At 48.5% G+C, this 25,299-nt stretch overlaps 1 protein-coding gene across 1 annotated transcript; it reads right to left on the bottom strand.

Moving 5' to 3' along the window:
• Positions 1-280: 280 nt before the first annotated feature.
• On the bottom strand, positions 281-25,299 carry MTMR14 (myotubularin related protein 14; the record flags this gene model as incomplete). The annotated part of the gene is made up of 17 exons (XM_009865409.1): positions 25,259-25,299; positions 24,296-24,404; positions 23,175-23,250; positions 22,417-22,477; positions 21,731-21,853; positions 21,147-21,220; positions 17,562-17,632; positions 16,923-16,997; positions 14,495-14,561; positions 13,408-13,493; positions 13,022-13,098; positions 12,737-12,773; positions 11,329-11,399; positions 10,644-10,693; positions 10,286-10,424; positions 7,394-7,570; positions 281-436 (listed from the first exon to the last, which is right to left on the bottom strand). Coding segments are annotated over exons 1-17 (1,490 nt in total), but the record flags the coding sequence as incomplete, so codon positions are not given.

Raw genomic sequence — 25,299 nt, 5'->3', positions numbered from 1 at the left:
AAATGCACCGTTTTCAGGGAAGAAAGAAAAGCTTTGTCTTCCTACAGAAAGCAAAGCGGCCCCCCCATCATTAGGCTGAGAAAATGCTGTTTTCTTTTTGAGTTCAGCGTAAGGAAAGTTTTTCATGACTGAACTTGTGGAAGGAAAGCACCATGGCAGGGAAGACAGGACAGTTTGTTACGGACTCTCAGGCTTCTTTGAAAGCGCCAGGGTGATAAAGTTCCAGCGCTCGCAGCCAGTCAAGAGACCCAAGGAGAGATCCTGCGTTTGAGACACTTACAGGCAAGTGCTAGGCAACTCATCCGGGAAGCTGCAAGGGAGAGAGGCGTCTGCGCTCAGGATTGCCTGCTCCCGAATACTGCCACACCCTGTCACCATCTGCCAGCTGCCAAAGTCTGTGGAAACGGAAGATCCGGGCAGAGAATGGTCGGCCGATCTGGGGCAGAGAGAGAGGGAGACGGCGTGATCAGTCAGGTCATTCAGCCACATGCCTTTCGCTAACGCTGGTGCCAGGGACCTGCCGGGCCGATCGCCAGCAGCGCCTGTGCCAGCAGCTTGGATGCTCAGGGACCAGGGTGTGACATGCAGCTCTGGCTGGGCCCCTGGCCAAGCCTTTCCTTTGAAAGCAAGAGGAGAGCCAAGCTGGCTGGGCCCGATGAAGCAGCAGGAGCGCACCGGGAGCCGGACAGGACAGAGCCAGCAAGGAGCAGATGGCCATGCAGAACTGTGAAACCCGTTAGCAAGATGCAACAGCATGTCCTGCCCTGAATCCCTCACAGATGTGGACATTGTGCCACGCATTAGGCATCCCCTTGTTGCTTGTTGTAGCTGTTACGCACGTTCCAGGGTGGCGGCAAGGCCTGACGGAGTTAGTGCTGAGAAAGACTTATAGATCCTTGGTCCAGCAGCCGTGAGATAGCAGATCACTTCTGAGGCATTACCACCAGATCTGAACAGAGCCAATCATTGCTCAAGATGTTCCCCCAGCACAGCCCACCACCACCCCCAGCATCTCAAGATCTTTTCATTCCTCTGTTAGAAGAATGGACTGTGCCAGAAACCAGGTGGCAAAACATCTTTAGGACAGGAAAAATAGCCAAGGGAGGATAATTATTTGATGTATGCAACCTCCCACCAGGAAAGGAGGAAGCACAAAAATCTGTTAAGTGAATCTGAGGAGTCCCTCCAAAATCCCAAAGAAGGCACAATCACTTGAGACAGACCCAGAGCTTTTGGCTTCCGGGGAGCAAGCAATTACTGTGCCCCGCTGCACAGCAGACTGTACATAGCTGGAAGCACAGCCTGTAGCAGAGCTACTCAATTACACACTACCAAGATCTTCTGGATAATTTATCTGAGAACTGCTGGGCAGATAGCAGTGCACCAGCTCCAGCTCTGCTTAGCCAGGTACTTGCATGCTGTCTTCACAGCTAAGAATAGCGAGGGTGCACTGCAGCTGCTCCCCAAGAGACCAGGAGAACAGCAAGAAAGACAGGATCTCCCACAGCAAGAAGGACCTCAGCCAGACTGGAAGGCAAGGGTAGGGGGAAATGCACAGCAGGAAACCTATTTGCAATCTCAATCTAATTCCAACCCTGCCATTTAACTAGTCTGATCAATACAGCCAAGTCTGAGAAGTGTGAAACGCAGTCCTGAGCTGGCTGCACAAGCGAAGGAGGAGAAGTCACAGGGCTCCTTGCACCTCGGCTTCCCATCGCAGTGCTGACACTCCTGCAGCTGTCATTTGGGGGTAACACCGCTGCCTGGATGTCCAGCCCCTGGAAGGACATCACAGCAGCAAACAGGAAGAGCAGAGGTTCACCTGCCTTGCCCAGCTCTTGTTCTTCGGCTGCTCCATGAACTGAGGAGTGAGGTTCAGAGTATTGGGAGAAACTCTTCTCTCAAAAAGGTGTTTTTCCTAGAGCACGTAACACTGCAGTAAGAACGAGGGCATTCCACTGAAAGCAGAACTGCAGCATATACTCTTAGAAAGACCTTTTGGAGATCAGGCAGGGATAATCTTCTCTGGGAAGCAAAGAATTTGTAAAGGAAAAGGAGCAGCTGTACCCCTCTCCCTGCCTTAGGAAGATAAAGCCGACAAAGTCAGCGTGAAGGGGAAAAGCGGTCAGAGTGTTTGTGCCCAGAGCATGGTGCCTTGCTGGAAGCACAGCAGGAACAGTGCAGGAAGCCAGGGAGAAGCACAGAGGAACACTGCTTCAGTGCAGAAGGAAGAGGAGGTACACAATGTTTTTAGCAGCCTGTCCAAGAAAGGATTCAAAAGCTGACTTGACCCACCTCCCACAGGACTGACTCTCAGTGGCTCTCTAGCCCTCTAACCCTTCCTGTGGTCCCCAGCGCTGTCAAGCAGCTATGAAAACTTAGTCAAGTTACATCCAACCTCATAGCACAGCAGTCCCAGAGTTCGAGGGAGCCAGTTCTGTGTCTTGCCTCCAGGCAGCAGAATAAACACTTGTCAATTAATTGAATAAACTGATTGACTCTGTAATGAGTTCAGGTCACCTCTCTCCCGGCTTAGACATCTGAGCTGAGCCAGTAGAGCTAAGATACTGTGGCAGACTTTCCCCTCTATCCCTGATGCCTTCTCAAGGGAGGCTCCTGAGGAAGTGTCACAACCACCAAACATCTTGAACAGCCTCAAGAGACAGCAGAAGCCAAGGCTAGGAAGGCATGGCATGGGAAATCTCATGTTTGCCATGCTAGGGCAGCTGGGCTTAGCTGGAGACCAACACCAGATCTCCAGGGTGACCATATCCCAGTGTGATCCAGTCAATCTAGAGGTGAAAACCTCCCTGTTATTTCTACATCTGAAGGCTCTTCGCAAAGTCTTGTTACAGAGGCCCAAAAAGGGCTTCAGGGACACCAGGACCGGTCCCCCAAGCCTGGAAGAACATCTGGTTTGCAACACATTACAGCCGTGCCAGAGGCTGGGTAGCTGTGAGGGCAGCATGGAGGGTCTTGGGAAGCAGCCGGATGACTACAGCAAAGCTGACATGGTCAGGGGAGATGAGATACAGAAAGTCTTCAAGTCCCTGTCTCTGCCACAGACATCTAATGGCAGACAGAAAGAGAATGAAAGTGAGCTTCACACACCCACCTCTTCAGGTCCACGAGTGGGAAGAAACTCCCTCAAAAGTGCAAGATTAACAAAATTAGATTAGCAAAACAGAGATGAGCTGCAAGCTGTTCCTTCACACAAGGAAGGACCTCTAGCAGCCCGTAACTGGCAACTCCTAGCCTGGAATGGTTCCTTTTAATTAGGTCAGTGCTTCCCATGCAACACGCTGCACAAGAGAGAGTATTTCAAGAGTACATGGACACTCTCCTACCAGAGGAGAGCCAATACTGGAGGCTGAGCAACAGCCAGGGATCCCTCCCTTTCTTAATGTGTAACTGAGCCGAGTGTTAACAGTGAGGCTCTTGTCCTGCCCCACGCTGCCCCTGCTCACCTGCTGCATTGCTACACATACAGGACTAGTTGGGAAGCAGCTCATTTGCCAGCATATGCTCTGTGCCTCAAATGGAAGTGTTAAGTAGGTACTGTTCGCACAGGCAGACTGTGACAACCTGGGGTAAAGGGCAGCCCTTCCCACCTTTGCGTGGGAAATGTTGGCAAGGAGTACTTGGCAGGGAGCTGTGCCGAGAGCCCTGGCTGAATCCCAAGCAGTTATCTACAGGCTGTGTCGGTGCCGTAACAGCCTGAGCAGCCAGTCCTCTGCAAGCACAACCATTTTTGACTGCAGCACAGGCACGTGCCAGCCAGCAAGCCCATTCTGTGGCATAGTCGTGCAATAATTCCAGAAAACATTCCTGTAAACAATTCCTGTCCTGCTGCCGTCGCTATCCCAAGTTGTCGTGTCGCAGATACAGTTTCCGAGACAGCCAGCTGTAAGAAGCAAGACACACAGAGCATGCACAGTCTTATCACTGTCCACACAACACCCAAAACTAAGGGACAGCAGTTTCTCTGTCCCTCCCTGCGTTCTCTCCAGATCCACAGCCAAACTGATTGCAGCCCCTTAAGTAAGGGAGTTCTCTGTGGCTGTTGACCAAAGCAGATCCTGCACGAATCAACTCCTGCAGATCTTGACTCTTGAGATCACAGTACTTTGGGTTTTGTTTAATTGACTTAGCAAAAGCACATTCAGCCGAAGATTATCTAGCTGCTAATCCACATTAGTGCTATGCACACACACACACTAAATCCCTGACACAGATACAGGGTTTTTCTGCAGTGTCATGGGATGCTTAGACTATTAGCGCCAAACACAAACACAGAACATGGTTTGAGAGCTGCAACTCACTTGCACACAGGGAGTTTGACTCAACGCACACTCTCTGCCATACTAAGAGCTCTCCGTTTGTAGAACAAGCAGCACCTTGTCCCACTCTGCAAATAATGTACGCAATATCTTCATGCATGTTTGCCCTCAGCAGATGTGATCTTACCATTGTGTTGGCATAAGCTTAGAAAGATTGCTAGGAATTTGCCTTTGTGCTGCTTTGCCTAACAAGAATGATCCCGACATTTATGAGTACCCACGACCTCTGGATGGGCTGGTGAGGCGATGGCAGCAGCAGACTGCTGACACGGCCTATCCGGGAGAGGGACTTGGCTGCTACTGGCTGACTTGACATTTGTGACTCCTTCTTTTAGGACACCCCAGTTTCCCTCCCAGGCCCTGCTCATCCCTCTCTGCTGGCTTGCCCTCCCGTTCCCTAACCCTGCCTGCCAGCCCCCAGACTGGGCTGTTCACCTGCGCCACCTGAAGGGCGCCTGTTGACATTTTACAAGCAACCACTTCTCCTCAACTGCTGCTGCAGTGGTTAAGTGTTTTGTTGCTATGGCCACAGAACCAGAGGATTAGGAAGTCAAGTACAGCGGTTTCCTCATCTTAAGAGCCTTGGGTGCTAACCTGCCAGCAGTACTGTAGAGATAAAGGTATTTTTGGCATCCTGAGCAGTCTCCATGCTCTAACCTTTCTTCATCCTAATCTCACAGAATTTATCTCTTCCTTCCATCACAGATACACTCCTTCTCCACCCAAAATAGGACTTGTCCTTTTCTTCAGGATGGAAAATGGTGGCTTCAAGGTACTGCGTTATCCATTGCCTGCACAGAGTTGACCAGACAGTTCAGACTAACATAGCCCAAGTAAGGAGACCAAAGCCAAGTGGAGTAACATAACCACTCTCCCTGGAGAAAACATACCATGTCCTTAGCTAGTAGAGCTCTTAGCAGTGTTACCCCAGGGAAGGCAAGCAGGGCACAGGCCAATTGGTCTGGCAATGGACTAGGAGGAAAAGGAGCATCAAAGTGCCAGAAGACTTGGCTTGAAAGCTCAGCTCAGCTGTTGTCTTGACAATTCCACCCACTCTCTGCAGGGCCTTTAGGCTTATTTGGTCCAGCTTGCACAGCCAGAGGAGCAGGGCAAACCCAGGTGACACCAGAGATGAGCACACAGGTGTACAGTCTCCAGCCAGGACGAGTGCAGCAGGCTGCCTAACTGTGTGCAACTGATTTCACCACTTCAGCTTCACAACGGGTTCCCTTCTCCCGCCCACTTGGTTCCAGGCCATGCAAGGCGTTTGCTCCCCTTTTATCACTGTCATGTATTTTTTTTCTAGCCTGGTCCTTCACAGCTGCCTTGTTCACAGAAGTTGACAGGGACTGGACTGATGCAACCTTGCTGTGCTGAGAGGTTACAAAGGCTTTGTGCCATGGCAGAAGCTATCATAAAAGCCAGAAAAATGAGTACAGTGGAATACACAGAACAGTTACCTCTTACAGTGACCAAATACCACTCCTTCTCCGAGATATTTATTTGGTATAGGGAAAAGCCACCCCTGCAAGGACTTTGGCCTGGAAGTAACAAGCTTCCCCACCACGCTTGTCTGCTGCCTCAAGCCCTGGGGGTGCCAGTTCTGAACACATGGCACCAACAGGGACCGATCTTCTAAAAGCTTAGAGATGCCTCATCCAGACACAGCCAGAGGAAAGAGAATTGCTGACTTTACCAACTCTGAGCCCCTGGAACACAGATTCCAGGGACTGCACGTGTGCTCAGCCCCTTCCCATGGCGCTTTTCTGCCTACTCTGTTTCTCCTCTTCGCTCTTGCAGAGCAGAGTCCGGCTGAAGCATTAAAACCACTTCTTCCACCACATTGCTACACACTCACTATCAGCCCAGCACTGAGCAGCCTGTCAGGTCTTGGAAACGGCGTGAGACCACACACGGGAATTGTGGTGCTCCCACTGTGAACAAAAGCAGCCCCAAGACAAGCTGTTTTCTCTCCAGTATTTTCTTCTCTTCTTGGGAGATTTGTTTCATCTTACAGAGAGTGTAGAGGTGGGTTCCAGCAACAACTCAAAAGCATCCTATTGATCATTTACCCCAGGGAGAACAGTTAGCATCGCTCATGAAAACTGTCAGACAGTGACTCTTCTCTGGAATCAAGAAACTTGGTAAGTCTTATAAATTTTCAATGCTTTACTTGTTTGTCATTTTGTTTTCCCTGTGATGAGAGTACTAAAATTTGGCTGGTGGCTGTTTTTACGGAATCACCAGAAAAAGACTCATCAGAAAACCTGCAGAGACTACACAAGTGTTTGATGCTGTTAACAGCAACCTCTTATTTAAGAGCCTCTTTATCCTCTGTCGGCCTAAACACATGGCGTTTGCTCCACAGGCTCTTCTCTTTCTTCCCTAGCCTAGCTCAGCACTTGATTTTACCCTACCACAGCACCAGACTCCAGAAGGGTGCCAGAATATCCGTTGTTATGGCATGAGATTAGGCTCAGGTCCAACATCCCCATTACCCAGTTGCCCCATGGGAACAAAAAACCTTCCAGGTGAAATCCTTTGTGTCGGGCTCAGTGCTTGCAGCTGGCTCCCAGCAGATCCTACCTCTGCTTCCACCAGCACCCAGGAATTTTTCCACTCTGCAGCATTCAGGAAAGGGGGATAGGACAGATGGAGAGTGAGGTCTGCTTGGTTTGAAAGGTTTCCTCCCCAACACAGCTATTCCAAACCCCTGAGGATGCATTTGACAGAGAAAGTGCTGTGAGCCTCAAGCATGCAGGAAGCAGAGACGCCAGAGCTCGTGGAGTTGAGGCATGCACTGAGGACAGGCAGAACAGACATCTAGCTGTTATCGGCACAGATTCTCACTCCAAATGGGCTGAGGCAGGAGTTTCTGTGTTTAATGGCCAGCATTTCACACATGGTCAAGGCTAGTGAAGAACAGACCTCCTGCAGTTTGTAGACACAAGAACATATGGTCTAGGGTTCTCAGAGCCACACAAGTAGAGCCCTGCACTCCCTTTGCCAGACTCTCATTTTGCTGAGAAACGCTCTACTCCGTTCCACCTCACCTGGATCTGGGCACTTCCAGTGGGCTGCTTCCCATCCTCAGGAAGTTATCAGAATGGGTTGATGAGGAGGAGCTGGAGGACTTGACTTCGGCCATCCCTATGGAAGGCAGCCTGTCTTCAGACAGCTGTGCCCTGCTCCACAGTACGGCTTGTGGTGATGATGTGCAGCTCTTCCTCCTGTGGGATGGAGAACTTGGGTGAGAAAGCTGGCTTTCCTATGTTCTCCAACTAGAAAGCCTCTCTACAACAGCCTGGATTTTACCCTGGCAGCTATAAGCTTTTGTTCCCACTAAACCTGCCCTCCTCCTTCCCAAGGAACCGTGAGTCACGGGTAACGCTCAGTGACGGGGGTACACTGAGCTCAACCCATCTTAGCCCATTCTTTTATAGATCACTATCCACGTGACCTGGAAATCAGAGACAGGAGAATGCAGCAGCCCACACACATACAGCGAGGGCTTTGTTTAGTCTAGTTGTAAAAAAAGCCCCAAGCAAGGGGCCTCCCAGCAGGGAAAGACCATTTCAATCTGCTCTGATTCTAGAGTGTATCGGTCGAGTTGCTCAGGTGGGTGTTCATGTGCGCTGGAGAGGGTGACAGTGACACTGCATCAGTGTTATTTTCCCTTTTAGTGATTCCCTTCAGGCACCACTGACCACGCTCCTGACCATGTGCTCAGAGCTGACGGTCAGTCCAGATGTAGGTGCATTCAGTCATCACCCTGTCTGTGCTGACAGCCTGGAACTGCTCCGGCTTCTTTTCTAGCCAGCACATTTAGACTCAGGCATGATTCACTGTTGCATCAGGCCTTAGCTCACGGTACCATGCAGCCACATGCCAAACAGGCACACATAGCTGGAACTAATTCATGTCACTGCTGCTTCATGTTCAGAAGATTTTCTTCTTTACATGAGTTTGTTTTTTTACCCTAGAAAAGTACCAAGAATTTTTCCCCTTCTAAAACCACAGTGAACTGGCCAAAGACCTCCTATGTACACAAGCAAAAAGGAAAAGTCTAGAGCAAACAAGCTCAAGGAGAAAAGGTGTTGTTCTTCATGGAAACTGGAAGGGCATCACAGCTTTGACTGAGATCTTAAGCACTGTCAGTAAGTGCAGCTACAGACCAGCTCACTGTACAGTGGAAAGCATGATATCCTCTCTCTTTCTTGAAGTGTGTCCACCCTCAAACATCACACCACAGCCTCTCTCAAACATTATTCATCTCATGTTATCAGAGCTGCCAACATCTTCCAGCAGAAACAGGCTTGTACAGCTAAAAACCAAATGCCTCTCCCTGCAAGGAGACCTCGAGGCCACCCACTTTCAGGACAACACGAAGAAGCACGTCCCCTCCTTTCCCCATTTGCTCTAAGCACAGCCCAGTTCACCTGGCTTGTAGCAAGCCCTACCTGTTCTTCAGACTACACAGCCACAACACCTGAAGCCAGACATCCGCGACCAGTTCCCTCGCTAAGTACTCATGGCAAGGCTCACAACCTTCTCTTCCCATCCCTGTGGTAGCAACTCCAGCCCCAACACAGCCTGACTTCTCCCAACAGGAATGAAAGCAATCCAGAGTAAGAAAACACATCACAAAATCAAGCCCTGGTAAGCACAAGTGCAGCAGATCTCTTCCAGCATGCTCTGGCCATTTCACATCTTGTGAAAACCATGTGTAGGTTTTGTGCTGCACGATCTAGTCTGTATGTCCTGAGCACTCTGAGCATCATAAATGCTTCCAGTTTACTACCCTGCAGCCAGGCAAGTGGAAATTTGTTCTCTGCTTGCTGCAGTGACTTTGCTGTGGGTAGGTAGGTTCTGTGTGTTAAAGATGATTTTGTGCTGCCCACTTGGCAAAAGCAGTTTGGGACTCTCCATCTCCATTTTGTGATTCTGCAGGAAGATTCTCTCTTCCCCTCTTCAGTATTTTATAAATTCAATCATAGCATGCTTTAGAAAGGCTGCTGCCACCAGCATGGCTGCAGGCTCAGTCCCAGAGGACTTCCAACTACCTCCAGCACAACCCAGATTTAATTTAAAATAATTGCAATATAAAATAGCATCTTCACGTGTGCTGAGGGAGAGGAGAGAAAAATTAAACTGAGAGGGGCAACCCTAAAGCAAGGTTCTGAAATCCCCAAACAGCACCAGAAACGACACAAGCAAGCACAATGCCCATTCCAGAGCAGCAGAATCACCAGACACCTTCCTCAGTTCCCACTTCCAGACAGCCCCCTGCACCCGCAGGAGTCCTGGTGTGACCCTCTAGCAACTGGGAGCACTGAGAATTCCATATTCTCCCAGAAGCGTCTCTAAGCAGCACTGTAGGCAGCAACCTGCTTTCAGCCTGCACACCTTGTGCTGTTAAGAGGGGCTAAAGTTTAGAGGGGATTCTTGGCCACCCAGCCCACCTACCACTCACTGCAGACATTCCCACTGTATAATCTCTTCCATAAACTGATTAAGCTTCATTTTGGGACAGCTAAACTGTCTCCACTTTTCCCTGGGGAGGCTGCTGCCATATGCCATTCTTTTGGTAGTTTGGAACCATCTTTTTAAAAGTAATGAAATATTTTCTGGATGAAGTTCAACAGTGAAACTGGTGAAAATGAAATCAAGCTGCTTTATTCTCATCAGGTGACAAACTTCAGGAGCATCCTTGCAGAAGCCTGACAGTCTTTAACATGCTCCAATGTCTTTAACATGTCTCCAACTTTTGTTCTGTAGCACAAGTTGCAACAAAGCCTCCGATAGCCTAATTCCTCCCTCCACTGTAAGGAACCCCTGCCACAGAGAGCAGATCTGGAGGGCAAGGGACTTCAGAAATATCCTTCCTCCTGTACTCAGAGCCTACTCCTTTTGTTCTGCAGCCCACTGAGTGGTTATCTCCTCACCATGCTGCTTGAGCCTGTGCTCCTGCTGGCATGAGCTCCACTGCTTCATAGGTGAAGCTCCCAGCTGCTCCAGGTGAACTCTCCATCCCCAGGGAGAAGTCGCTGCTCAGGCTTGTGGTGCTGCCTCGGTCTCTCTGCTCTAGAGGAAAGAAAACGGAGCTACCTGAAGACAGCTTGATCTCACTCACTTTCTCTCCCTTTAAGCAATACAATTCCCACGTGCCTTGGGGCTGCAGTCTTGCAAGGCCCCAAGGGAAGCACACCCATTTGTAGTCACCTTGATGCTGGTAACCCAAGCCCCCAAGCCATCAACCGTTACCAGCACCCGGTGGTGGTGATGCTTGGCAGCAGCACTCACTGAGCATGCAGATCTCTTCCAGGGTGAAGCCAGGCTGCAAACTCTTCCTTCTGGGGAAGGAAAGACAAAGGTTACCTCAGATACACCTCAGGGCTGTGTTGAAACTGGCTATAGTCAGGATTTCTGAAGCCTGCAGCAGATCAGAGCAGCAGGGAGTTAGCTGTGCAGGGGCAGAGGGGAGGGTATGGGGCCAGTGTGCAGTATCTGGCTATCCCAACAGCCCCAGCCCATGCACCCTGTGCTTTGAGAGGGTGGCAACAGGCTGCAGGCTGACATGTGCTTATTCAGAGCCTCTGGGGAGGTCTTTGCTTCTTTCTGCCCCTCCTGAAGTAGGAAGGAGTTAATACTTAGTGGTCTGCTACAAACCAGCCACCCCGCTGTCCCCAGCAGTGCCCGATGGAGCTTGCTGCGCAGCCCGCTTGAGCCAGTTCGCACATCTCTGGGCTCATCTGTGCTGAAGCAGCCACGGACAGTCATTAAGCAGAGAGCACATTTCAGCATGGACAGTTTTTCAGAGCACAACGTGGCACCTCGCAAGCCTCGGCCCCATTTTGCAGCCTTCAGAGTGCAGAATAAATTAAAGAAAACTGGGCCAGGACACCAGGGCTTCCATCTCCCCAAAGAAACAGCACTAACAAGCTCCCTGGCTCTGCAGTCTATGTAGCAGCAGACACAGGCTTCTTACCTCTGTGACTTCACAGCAGAGAACTCCTCAGAGGTGATGTGCTTCAGAAAATTGAAGCAGAAAAAGAAAATCTGAGCAAAAGGAGAGAGAAGAGTGGTTCAGGAATGAACCCGAGGCTCCATGGAGCCTCTTATCTTGGTGGCGAGGTGCTGGCAGAAAGGAGATAGCAAGAAATCTGCAGCTACCAGCTGCAGTGCTCCACGGGCTGCCACCTTCCCATCCTGGACCTTCTCTTACACATTAAATTGACCCTCTGTTCCCTCGCCATGGGGAGGCCCAGAAAGGAAGGTGCATAACAAGTCTCCTTATCGATGCCTTGCACATGCGCCGCAAGCGCGCAGCAGGTACTTATGCCACCAGTGCAGAATGGAAAAGAGATGGCTCCCAGCAGCTGCTTATACACCCAGGTAAGGAGCAAACCCAGCAGCACTAGGAGGCTTAGAGCCACATGCTCCACCTCAGCACCACAGCTGTATCACATCTGGAAGCATGTGGCACCTGCGGCTTCTGTGGCCCCAAGCTCCCTTTCCTGCTGCAGCTACTGACTCTGCCCCTGGCCAAGCAGGCCTCTGAGCAGAGCTGCCAAGCTCGAGCCAGCAGAGCTCTGGGGAAAGGAACGAATGGGAGGAACAATACTAATACAGGCGCCCTGGACCACTGAAAGATGGAAAATAGGCCAGGGTTCCAGCTCTACTGTTCAGAGGCCAGGGATTCCCTAGTGAGATGAGAGTCTGAGGAGCTGGGGATTAGCAACAGGGTAGATATACTCCCCGCTTCTTGCTTTCTATCCAAAAATGACATTGTAGTGTACTGCAACTACAGACAGAGCAATCATTTTTTAATGTTAAACAGCAAAAGACTTGAAGAGAATTGGTTCCACTGACCTTAACCGCCTCCCAGCCCCATCACAGATACAGCCTGTCAAATACACACCCTGGAACCAGACCAAGCTGCTCCCTGAGCCCACACTGACACACAAGCTATATGCAGTTGCAGCACCCAAGCAGGAGGGCTGGAACTCAGGACAAGCACACAAGACTATCCAGCTTTATTTCCAAGCCTCCAGCAGTCACATGCCTTAAGCATCCCTTCTCATTGCCAAGCTGAACAGCAAGTCCTGGCACCCTTTTCACCAGGGGCCTGAACACTACTGGCACAACAGGGGAACTGGCAAGACCGACACCCAGCAACCAAACTGGGGCCTGAGAGAAAAGCATTCCCACACCTTATGTATCAGCAAATGACAGGGCAAGGCTCCTACCTCATATTTCCAGTAGGTAAACAATCTTTTTAGAGCCCAGCCAGACCACTGGTATTACCAGCAGCAGGCAGTGAATGCTGCTATCATAAACAAGGACCCTGAGAACAAAAAGCAGTGATCAGCCAATGCCCCAGACCAAACACTCACCTCTTCTCCTTTACTGAGTCGATCAGCTAACATGTGCCTGGAAAGAGAGTGAAAGAAGCTCAGTCAAACACTGGAAGCCAGAATCAGCAGAAGAGCACAAACTGTAAAGAATTGCCAGATGCCTGAGCCTCCAGGTAAAAAAGGGCATCGGCCCCTCTTGTCACAGCTCATTGGGAGCTGCCCCAACATCTACCTTTGGTTGTGGGAAAACACCAAAGATGATGCCCTGAAAGCTTCTTCCCTGCTGTGCAGGGATGCATAGGTAAGAAAATGTGGTGTGCTTACCCAAAGAGAAACCAGTCATAGGCCACTGTCAGGTAGAGAATCTCTGATGGCTCCAGGGACACGTGAATCAGCCCATCCTGCAAAGTAAATGAGAGCAGCCTTCAGGCAGCAGCCCTGGGGATCAGGACTTGGGAATTCACAATCTACTGGAAAAGTGTCACCATGACCCAAGATGGCCAGCTTGCTCTACCCGCCTGTGATACTGGGTCTGACGTGTGCCTGTCTGATAGTCTGCTGGGCTCCACGCCAAAGCAAACTCACACCCTCTCTGAAGCCAAGATGGTCAAAAGGAACATTAACTGCTGCACGACCACTTCCTGATCACACAGTCACTCACCCTCCAAGCAATCACCCCCAGAAGCAGGGCAGGTCAGGCAGGTACTCACAGCCCATAAGGAGAGGCGCAATAAGGAGATGAAGAGCGGAGTTCGATCCCAGCCAGATATACAGTGCACCAGGAGCCCGCTGTCATCTGTTCCAGGCAGGGGTAGGAAGGAGAAGGAAAAAAAGGATGTTGTAACAAGAGCAATGACTTCTCTTCATGGTAAATCTGTAGAGACAAGCTACCCTCTGTTCCCACAGTCCAGGCTCAAGAGCAGAGCTCAGCCACCAAGCCAGAACAAATTTTTTAGTGTTCTGGGTTGTCAGCAGCCCCAGCTGATGTGCTGTCCTGGTCCTGACAGCTGCTCAGGACATGAAGTCACTAGGCATGAACATCACTTTGCAACCCAAACCACATACCTACCCAGCTGCAATCCACTATCCAAATTTATCCCCACATCAGAGAGAAACCTGCTCCAACTAAACACTTTTTCGGTCTCACCAACCTTCCTACTGATACATATTGAGCAGAAGAACATACAGGGCACAAATCCTACACTCTCCAGAAAGTTTGCAGTTCGTCCCCACGCAACTACTGCAGAAGAGTCCGTAGCTGGTCGTGCTGGCAGAACCAGCCACAGCTCCATCTATCCAACAGTGCAAGGTACAAAGTCAAAGAGCCCAGAGGGAATGGAATACTGACACGAGGCAATACAGCCCTTCAAAACACTGGGGTGACTGTGACTACAGAGGATGGAAGGGGCTCTTAAATAGGCACCTAAGGAGAGCCTGGGTTGGAGGCACAAAACACAGGTGTTCAGCAAAATAAGAGCAAGGGTCAACAAGCAGAGGAACAAGTGTTTCCTCTTGTCAGCTTTGAAGCAGTAAAACATGAGGTAAAGCTTTTAGATACCCCTCCATATGCCTGGGAGGTGAGGGTTTTCAAAGAATCAGCAAGTTTCTCTCTAAGAGGGAAGCTGGGGCCCTCAGATAATATGATCATTGTGCTGTTTTAAAGGGAGATAAGTGAAGCAATTTGTTATAAAGTCACTCTTCTGTATTGGGAATTATCCACAGTGGCACTAATACCATCAGCTGTTTTTCTGGAGAGAGCAATTGCTCCAGACTGCTGTGAGCAACAGTTAGCCTTACCATCAGTGTTGATGATGGAGATCAGCAGCTTCAGGTAGTTCTGTGTCTGTTGTATGAGGTCCCAGCTCTACAGAAAGAGAAATGTTCATGGTAAGGGTCTGCCCAGATCAAAAAGCTGCTCTGCAATTCAGAGCTTGCCATCCTCTTGGCTTCTCTATCTAGAACAACAGTGAAACAGAAATAACCCCATGGCCATTCATCAGTGACAGACCTTCCCCTTGATGCTCTAATCAATCCCCTCATCCTCTTCAAAAGGTACTCTGAGACAATAGAACCGACAGAGAGAAAAGAAAAAAAATATAAAGCCATCTCTACTGTCTGCCTGGCTGGCACAGAATCTGCTTGCCAGGAGCCCCAAAGCTCCAAGCAGGTCATGCTCAGAGAGACCAATGTGAGCCAGCAAACACCTGTGGAGTGCTGACCCAGTTCTGCAGCCCCACACAGACCTGCACGTCACCCTACGGCTCAGCAGCCACGTTACAGCCGTGTATGTGATGCAAGTAACACAATGGGGTCAGCAGCCCCTTCCCACAACCCAGATGCTTTGGTCTAAGCTTTTTGTCCCTTGTAAACAGTCCCAGCAGGTGGCCTGCAGAGGGCTGACCCACTCCAGCTGCTCCAGTCAGGCACTGGACTTGTGCAGTAACACCACAGAAGGACTCTGAACCCAGAGACTCCCAGCATGACAAAAGATGCAGGTAAAAAACATCAGAACAAGTTCAAGCGTGCCACTCGCGACCACTGCGTCACTAGAAGATGCAGTGGATTCCAGTAGTCTGATCGGAGCCAGAACTAGCTCATGTCCCATAGGCTACCACTGGCAAGGAAAAGGGACACATGTTGCGACAGCATTAGTGGTACAAGTGACATCTGACACGTGCCATGTGCCTGCCTGCACGCATGTGTGTGTGTAAGCACACAAGACTACCATCAAACAAAAAACATGTTGCTTTGCCGTGAAGCCCGTACAGCAACAAAAGAGTAGGGGAACGGGGAACACACTCTGCCTGGGGCAGAAAAACACGTACTTTTAAAGTATGTCTGCTCAGTTCAACCAAATCCTGTGCTTCTGCCAGAAGGAATCATCTACCCATCCAGTCTGATCTCTCTGTACTACAAACCAGAAAGTTTTCTTCAGCTGCCCAAAATAACAGTCCAGAGCTTGCACTTGGCAACATCTCTGCCCAGAGAAGCACCTCTGCTAGGGGTGACAGCTCATCGCTCCTTTGGCGGCATGTTCCAACAGATCACCCTCAAAAAATAACATGCAAGGCTGCTTTTCCTCATTTGAAGGTCTGATTTCAGACTGCAGATATTACTTCCTGTGCAGCTTTTCTTCCCCAGATTGAAGAGTGCTTTAGAATTAGTATTTTCTCCCTGCAAATGTACTTACACATTAATCAAGTCAACCCTCCATCACCTTTGCGATTAGCTAAACAGACCGAGAATTTCAAGTGAAGCACCTTCTCCAGCCCTCAGATCATTTCTGCACCTATTTATTACACCTCTTCAATTTTTGATATCCTTTTAAAAATACTGGCTGTTCAGTACTCAAGCGAACAAGTTCATATCCATAAACAAGCTATGGTCCCATTAGTTCTGCTTCAACACTGCAAGCGACTTTTTCACAATTCTGCTTACGCTGGCACTTAAACATCATTTACGTCACTGACTGACAAACACCAGCCCAGCATGGGAAGCTCTCCTAGTTCTGTGGTGCTTCCAGCGTGACACGCTCCAGCACAGTAAATCATCACAAAACCTGGGGGCACCGGTAGGTCCACTGATGTGTGAAATGGAGCACGCTAATCAGCAGTATAAGGTGATGCTCCCTGGTATGAACAAAGGCAAACCTCGAAGCTTGGGCAAACATAAGAGTTCAATTATCACTTGCAGTGCTGTCCCAGTAATACAGAACGGAGACATGCTATGGTCAGTTATAATTTTCTACTCTTCTCCCATGGCACAAGCACCTTGCACACCCATGAAGAATGAGCTTAAGTCACCTGGCTACTGCTCACATAAGGGAAGGCTGACCTCTCTCAAGATTCTCTGCAGCCAAGGAAGCCTGCCCATCACAGGCATGTGCTGAGCAAAGATTATGAACAAGCAACACTGCTTTCTGTTTCCTGGCACGTTCCTTACCTTTGTTAGCAACCTATCTCCCCAATGGATTGCAAGCTCTACACAAACTACAGAAAAAGATTTGACGTTGCAGTCAGCTGCCTCGGGACACAGCAAGCCATGGTGCTTGTGGGCAGAAGATTTCTGCTGCCATTCCAAACAGTCAAGTAAGCAGCCTTGCTCCCACTGGGACGGTATGGAGTGAGTCACATTATGGCAACACGAGCAAGTCAGCCTTCAAATCTTTACTGATCCTTCCTGAATGAATCTCTTGACTTCCCACAGAGATGCCTGCTTTGCTCACCTGGTACTCGCTCCAATCGATATTCAGAGATTGGGTCAGAAAGGCTGGGATACTTAATGGAGCATCTACATAATCCTGCAAAAATCCCAAACACAACTGGTCAGAGAAAAGCCATGACTTGAAGGCCACTGCCTTCAGTTCCATAAAAAAAACCAACCCCAAAACAATGAATGTCACATGGTACATTTCTGCAAAACATCTTTGGATGCAAAACCTGAAATGCTAAGGATTAACTCATAGCCTCTTTGAAGAGCTAGTGGACAAAAGGAGCTCTCCTGTGCTCCCAAAACTGAAAGTTAGGGACAAGGCACGTTAGTTTCTCAACTCCTGTAGAGCTCAGCAGGATACAGACTATAAAGACAGAACTGAGAACAGAGGCTATCAATAAGATCAAATTCAAAAACAGGAGCAACCCATATCCACTCATGAGAGGTCAAGCATCCTGGACTTCAGGATAACTGTTCATTTACTTCATATCACATTTTACAATGCATAATCTAGTACATTCACTATATATTTTGTTTGTCCTGTTGGTTTCCTCCTTGCGACTAGAAATATGCACGACATATACACCGTCATGTATGGCAAGACTTAAGCCCAGCAAAGTCCACAACTCTCCATTTTGTAACATCCACATACCTGTTTCCAGTTAAATATGAGACCTTCAGCTGTATAATCTCGATCTTTGTACTCCTTAAAAAATTCACAGCCTGCAAGAAGAAGAGATAATGAACAACTATTCAGCTAACTGCTATCTGACAACTGAAGTGCCCTGTGGGACTGGAAGCGCTGGCAGCCCTGGGCTCCAGAGCATCAAGCCAATTAAAACCGTTGCCTGTGGGAAGGGAAGAGCAGAATTCATCAGTGCAGCAACAGCCCAGAGACACAGCAGCAAACACGCTCACACGGCAAACAGCAAACTCCAAACACATGGCAAATGTGGAGTTCAAGGGTCTGCTTTCGTGCTTTCTCAAACGAGATGTTTCACCAAGGAGCTATGCTTTCCAGGGCCACCACCTTTTGGACAGATCTAAGGTGTCGGCCTGACACGCTGAGTGAGAAGGAACCAGCAAAAGGAGGTGACAGCAGAGCCCTGGGGAAAGCCAAACTTCACAGGGCATCTGCTGCAGGCAACAAGAAAGGGCTCTGTCAGAGGCGGCTGCGATTTCTCTCACACTTGAGTCTCCTCTTTCAAACACACGAATTGCCCTATCTGAGGGAAGCAGGTACATAATCACTTCCAAGGTTTTCCCTCAAGCCCTCCCCTCCTGAAGTTTGTCCTTTGGCTCTGTTCTCAGACACCTGTTTGAAGCCTCTGCTGCAAACTGCAGTCACTTAGTCACAGTTGAGCAGCACCATTAGCACTGCAGCCGCCTGCAGGCTACACGAAGCACCTCTCCCCAAAACTCCTCTCCCCAAAGCACCTTTCTTCAGGCCCTGAATACGCCCCAACAGTGACACCGTGCCCCCACTGCTGAGCCACCCCTATGCCAGGCACCAAACACAGGCAGTGTCACAAGTAAACCCAATGGTGAAAAAAAATAAACCTTTGTGCAAGAGCAGGACTAACCCTCAAAAACACAGAGTCAGGAAACAATCTGTCAGCTGAGAGTTAACTCTTAATTAAACAACGGCTTAAAGCAAAGAATGGGGGATTATGACAGTAAGTATTGGCATCTACAAACACCAACTACCAGTCAAACAGAAAAGAGAGTTTTTCTGCACTGGAGAGGACCTAAGCTTCTACAGACAGCTCACTTTAATCCAAGTCTTTCACCCTAGACAGTCATTACTCGTTGCTGGGTAAAACACTGGCGGGGTGGCCATGCTGAAAGCATTGGTGACTGAAATTTAACTCCGCTGGTGGCCCATCACAAGTGGTGTTCCTCAGGGCTCAGTGTCAGGGCCAGTTCTGTTTAATATCTCAATCAACGATCTGGATGAGGGTATCGAGTACACCTTCAGTAAGTCTGCAAATGACATGAAGCCAGGCAGGAGCACTGATCTGCTTACGGGCAGGAAGGCTCTACAGAAGGGTGTAGACAGGCTGGATCAATGGGCTGAGGTCAACTGTATGAGGTTCAACAAGGCCAAGTGCCAGGTCCTGCACTTGGGTCACAACAACCCCAGGAAATGCTACAGGCTTGGGGAGGAAGGATCAGTGGCTTAGAGGAAAAGCGTCCTGGAGGTGTTGGCTGACAGCCGGCTAAATGTGAGCCAGCAGTGTGTCCAGGTGGCCAAGAAGGCCAGCAGCATCCTTGCCTATATGAGGAATAGCGTAGCCAGCAGGACCAGGGCAGCGATTGTCCCCCTGTACCCACCACTGGTGAGGCTGCAGCTCTAATCCCATGTTCAGTTTTGGGCCTTTCGCTGCAAGAAAGACATTGAGGAACTGGAACGTGCCCAGAGAAGTGCAATGTCGCTGGTGAAGGGGCTGGAGATCAAGTCTTACAAGAAGCAGCTGAGGGACCTTGGGTTGTTCAGCCTGGAGGAGGCTGAGGGGAGACCTTATCTCTCTACAACTACCTGAAAGGAGGTTGTAGCAAGGTGGGGGTCGGTCTCTTCTCACAAGTAACAAGCCATAGGACAAGAGGAAACAGGCTCAAGTTGTGTCAGGGCAGGCTGCCCAGGGAAGTGGTGGAGTCACCGTCTCTAGAGGTATTTAGAAGATGCACAGATGTGGTGCTTCGGGTTATGGTTTAGTGGTGGACTTAGCAATGCTAGGTTAACAGTTGGACTTGATGATCTTAAAGGACTTTTCCAACCTAAACGATTCCGTGATTCTGTGTTTGGATACTGCCTCATTCACCCAAGACAAAAGGATCTCAGAATAACTTTAGAGAAAAATTTAAAACCAGAAATTCTTTCAAGGTAAACCTGGAAACATCAATAAGAATGTATCACTGCACTTGGCCAGTCACTAGAGGGGCTGCTGATCCTTAGATGCGTATGCCTTAGATTTAACAGAATGACAACACTCCCTATGGTCTAGCACTGCTGAAATCAGGCAACATCTGCAGGGAGATTTTCCGATATCACAAGGTTTACCTCTAGCATGGCAGTGAAGAGCTGCTAAAAGAAAGCAGCTGTCCCAGACAGCAAAGAGGAAGGACCATCACTGAATACTGCACACAATATGGAGATCCCTATACAGCAACAACTCTGTAGCTCAACTCTGCTTCTTCCTCATTCTTTACAAATCCTCGAAAAGACCTGTGTATTCTGTCTCTCCTGTGTTCTAAGTTTGTTGAGGCATAAGGCAGCAACATATACCTGTGCCACGTGCTACTCTTTATTTCTGTACACCTTGGCAATCTGCATGGTAAACTCAATAGAAATCTTCATGCAGCTTCATTGAATTGTCACTAATTTCTGTATGAAAAGAAAAACACCTTTTTTTTTTAAAAAGAAAAGAAAAGAAGATATGCTTAAGAACAATAACTAGTTAGCAAGGAAAAGTTTGGGTTTGGATCATCGATAAGAGTTCTGTTGGGTTTTTTGTTTCGTTTGTGGGTTGTTTTTTTATCTTCTCTCCCTTTCTCTGTGCACAAGGGAGAAAGAAGAGTCCTTTCTGGCAGACAGACCTCAAGCACAGCAGTCTCACATCCAATTCTATCACTGAGCCTGACATCAGCAGGCAGGCAGCAATATTCAGCTCATCTTTAAGAGTGCAGCAAGTGACCCAGCAGTGGTTGCTAGGCACAGGGACTAATATAGCCAGGGAGACGGGCTGGAGTGGTGTGCACCTCAGCCGTACATCGCAGGCTTGGGTTAACAGTTCTGCCTCGCATCTGAGGATATGTCACAGTGGTGCTCTGGAATACTAGGACTAGAAAATACTCTTGGGAATTGGGGTTTTACATGACACAGAGGAAAATACATATTTTGCATCAAGTAGTAGCTTGGAATTGCAAGGGTGTCAAAGGCCACTGTAACCTCAGCTCCACCTCCAGGACTTTTTCTCCGCACTTGAATTAATTAGAACTGCTGAGAAAATATTTTGCCACCTCAAAGAGTGCCTAACGCTGACTCACACCACCAGAGTATCCAGATTTGTTGCACTGTTCTCATTTTAAAAGAGCTTCTCTCCAGAGGGAGCACAGGAAACATTCAGCAAGTCACAGTCACTTCACCACACACACACACACACAGAGGTAGTGCCCAGTCCCCAGAAATGGATTGTCACCTGTCCCTTGGGAGTCCCTCTGGACACCAGTCCTGTACCTGGATATGGGATGGAGAGAAGCGTGAAATCAGCATAACGTTGAGCTTTGTCCACTTTCTCGGAAGACGTCACACTGCACAGGACAAGAAGAAAACAACAAATGTTTGCACCATACTTTTCATGGGAGCTGTCACACCTCCCTGCACAATGACTTGACTCAGTAGTGAGAAGGGCCAGAACTTACTCAACACATTCAAACAAACAGGTATAGCCCCATACCACTAAAACTTTCTTCTGAGAAATACCAGGAGAAACATCTTCCTCTGTTCCTATACACAAGCAGAGGGTTTCTTTACTCTCCCGTTTTTGAAGGGGTGACTGTCACGTCACCACAAGCTCTATAGAGAAAACCTATTCAGGCTGCAGAAGACAGATGAAAGCAGCTATCTTGGCCTTCGCTACAGCTTCCTCTGGCCAAAAATCCTGGAGTTTTCTTCACAGTATCATCTAACTGATCCTGCTGTAGCAGTCTTCCAGAGACTGCTCCCAGGATGCTGAGGGCATGCACAACGACAATTTACATGTAAGGGCTACACTAGCTGGAATCCAAAGCCTGCAGAAAAACAAATGAACCCAGACTTACCTCAAGCCAAACTTCACCTTCTTGTTTTCCACCATCAGGTCGCAGATATAACGGACAGAAAGGTATCGAAGCAGCTTGATGTCGTGCCCTCTGACCTTGTCAAACAGCTGGGAGTCGGCATTTCTGTGACACAGGAGAAGCAAAGCAAGATGAGCATGGAAGACTAATCACGTTGAGTCTGATTCTTTGCACAACGCTGCCACAGCTCTTCCCTGAACTGCTTCTAGCCATAAGCCACACAGTTCGAGCCTCGTCTGCACAGGTCAGAGGCAGATTCTGCAATGAACTGACACTGCAAACTTTGTCCTTAGGCTCCCTCTCCACATCTCACTCTGTCCTGCAACAGGTGTGTAAGACACAGAACAATTTCTCCAGCCTGAAGATGTACTTTGTGACGAAGTAAGTAAGTGTGTGTACTTCAAACACCTTTCTTAACGGCTCTACATATCCCTGTCTCCAACTCCTCCCTCTGGCAAGAGATTAGCAGGCTTCAGTTACACTGGGTTCAGCCAGCCATTAGTGTTCAAGACTCTTTTCAAAAAGCAAGGAAAGTAAAGACTCCAAACTTGGTAACAGTCCTAAGCCTGTACCCAAAGCCCAGTCTAGGACAAGAGCAGAACTAAGTGGCTGAACTAGTCAGCTTTGGTCCAAACTCCCCCTTCCCCATCCCAGGGACGCATACAAACCTAAGTGCAGAATCTTCCTCTGAAATGTCTTCTGCATCCGCCCAGGCATCATCAGAACCTCCTGTAAGGAAGGCATCACAAACTGAAGCTCGTGTAAAACAACTTAATTCCCAATCTGACATGACAAGCACACACCCAAGAAAGGTTTGGCAACCCCTTTCCACATGTAAGTGCTCTCAATAGTTCCCCACATTTCCTCTTCCTGAAAAGCCTGCTTTCTAACGTAGCCCACTTTTCCCTTGTGCAAGGGACGCAGGCACGTCAAACCCACTACTGACAGCCAGGACACTCCAATATTGCTACACAGTGCTTAGCTCAGCCAAGCTTCAGCTCCCACACTACAGACACCAAATACTCCCCTGATGAGCTTCCCTAGAGTCCAGTATATCTAACCCTTAAAGGGATTTAACTCCCAATGATTAACCAAGTAACAGTAAGTTCTCACCCTCTTTCTTCCATTATTCCCATCCCTGATGTTTGGGAATCAGTACCCTGATTCCTTTGGGCTGCCTCACTTGCCTACATGCTTCTCATAACTCACTCTTTAGCCTCAAGTTCTTTTGTAACCGCTTCTTATGAGCTATGGCACTCTGTCCTGCAGTATGGTGCCTGGAAATGGACATGAGAGTTCAGTCTTTGCTCTATGACGTCTGACACGAGCACTGGCTCTCAGAAGGAGCTTGCTCTCCTGTGTAGGTCACTGCCCCAGCACTGACCAGCCTTACCAGGCAGATGGTGACAAGTGGCTCCTCACTCACCTGAGAAGATGTAATTGTAGCCGGTGCGCCCATAGAGCTCTCCCCAGCCAGCCAGCGTTGCTGATCTGCAAATATGCTGGAGGAAGATTTTGTTATTAACCAAGGCATGCTCCAGGAGCCTCTCCCTTATCAGGTCTTTGGCCTATTTGCTGTCAGGTTACACAGAAATGGTTGGTATCTACGCTACTGCCTCTCAGCAGTCTCTCCTGCAGCCCTGGTCCAGATCAAGTTCTCCAAACATGTAAAACTCCCAAGCATCTTTATCTGTAGCTAGTTTTTAAAATGACATTTTCACCTCCAGGTCTCAAATTCACTAATACAGTCAATTCCTGCCAACCCAGCAAAGCCCACGTTCTGTTAATACCCTACTTGAGCCTTATTTCCACATTCCTATGGATAAGATTATGGACGGTCCCAGCACAACTCCAGGCAGTTCACTCCTGCAGAAAAAGGTCAGCAGGTTCAGCCCACAATGTCTTGAGTCAAGGTAGATTAAAACTATCACAGGTACGATTTTGCTATTCACACAGTGCTTCTAAATTGAACTAAGAAAACTGAATTAAAGTACTTAAATTCTAAATGAGACTATTCCTACAGGGCTTCGATACCATTTAAATAATCCACATAAGAAAGAATCTAATTTCACTTTCTTACAGATCCCCTTGCAGACAAGCCCACACATTTGTAAGACCATTTATGGAATCTTGCCTCTCCAGGGAACAGATAAGGAAATTTCTCTTTAGAGAGAAAAGTTATTCAACAGGAGTTCACTGCTGGGAAGAGTAAAGGGCAGAAAGTGACAACAGTTGTCCTTCACTCTCAAAGACCAAGTATCTTTGGTCCTTCAGAAGGGACACACATATGGAAAAAAGGTTAGCTCTTTAGTGCAACGCTCATGACATGGCGGGGTAAAATAGCTTGAAGTTCTCCTTGATGATTTACTTACGCAGCCTAGACAGCAAATGCCACCTACTACTACAGGCTGCCTGTTTGTACCCAAGAAGAGATTTTTTTACAGCATTTGGAAAGGTGACAAATGACTGAAGACATGGCTGCTCAGCTCAAACGGCAGGGAGAGAGGTCATTTTCTAAGTTAAGACAGGTAACCCACGAATCTTTACCTTTCCCTTGTACAGAATGACTGGGCAAACAAATCGTCCTCTACACCTCGCCATCTTACTTCGGTTGATAAGGTCCTGCAGTTTGCCAACCTGCACAGTGCTCTCAAACCTAGTGGACAGAGATTCAGTTCAGTACACACAGCATCTTCTCACGCGGCTTTTGGCGAAGCTGCTACAGACACCCTGGGCTCTCATCCCCATCCCTTTCACCTAGAAGCCAGCTCTGAAGGCAGCAAGCAAGAGGACACTTCTTTAAAAACCGCTTCCACTGCTATACAACATGAACGGATGCTTTTCTGTCTCCTTTTCTTTATTTTGAAAGACCAGCTGTGCAGTACGTGACGGCAAATGTCTTCAGGAGCTGGTGATACGAGTATCGGCAGAACGGCGTGCCACAGACTCACGGGGATTATTAAGGAACGAGTGGCAGAGTAAGCCAGTGTCCACAAAAATATATGTTCTGCTTTCCTCCTTATCACTTTTCCATCAAAAAGAAGCTGAGCACTACCATCAGGGTGAATTCACTATCACAGGGATAATTTTGCAAGGAAAAATATAGAAAACAGAGAATTAAAGCTTGAACGTTCAAAGCATTTCTGTTGCCAGCTAGCGGGTTGAGCAGGGTAGTTAATGTCAGCTGCATCTGCATAACTAAATTTTGGTTGGTTTTCTGGCTTAAGTTAAAGCAGAAATTGTGTTCTAAGTTGAAGATATTCAGGAAACAAGCTAAAACTGCCACAACTCGTACAAGCACCAGCCTACATTTGATAGGAACCCAAAGTGACTTCTGAATGACACAAACCTTCAGGATGAACTGTCAATGCAGGGAGGACTAGAGTTTTCACAAGGAATCACAGAATTGTCAGGGTTGGAAGGAACCTTAAAGATCATCTAGTTCCAACCCCCCTGCCATCAGCAGGGACATCTCCCACTAGATCAGTTTGGAGAAGCATCCAGACTCACGAAAGAGAAACCATATGAAGTCTGGACATATAAAGCTTCAT

Source organism: Apaloderma vittatum, unplaced genomic scaffold (genome assembly GCF_000703405.1).
Source record: "Apaloderma vittatum isolate BGI_N311 unplaced genomic scaffold, ASM70340v1 scaffold17762, whole genome shotgun sequence".
In the NCBI taxonomy this organism is placed as follows: domain Eukaryota; kingdom Metazoa; phylum Chordata; class Aves; order Trogoniformes; family Trogonidae; genus Apaloderma; species Apaloderma vittatum.
The sequence above is the reverse complement of the archived record's forward strand: the minus strand, read 5'-3'. Positions and strand labels throughout refer to the sequence as shown.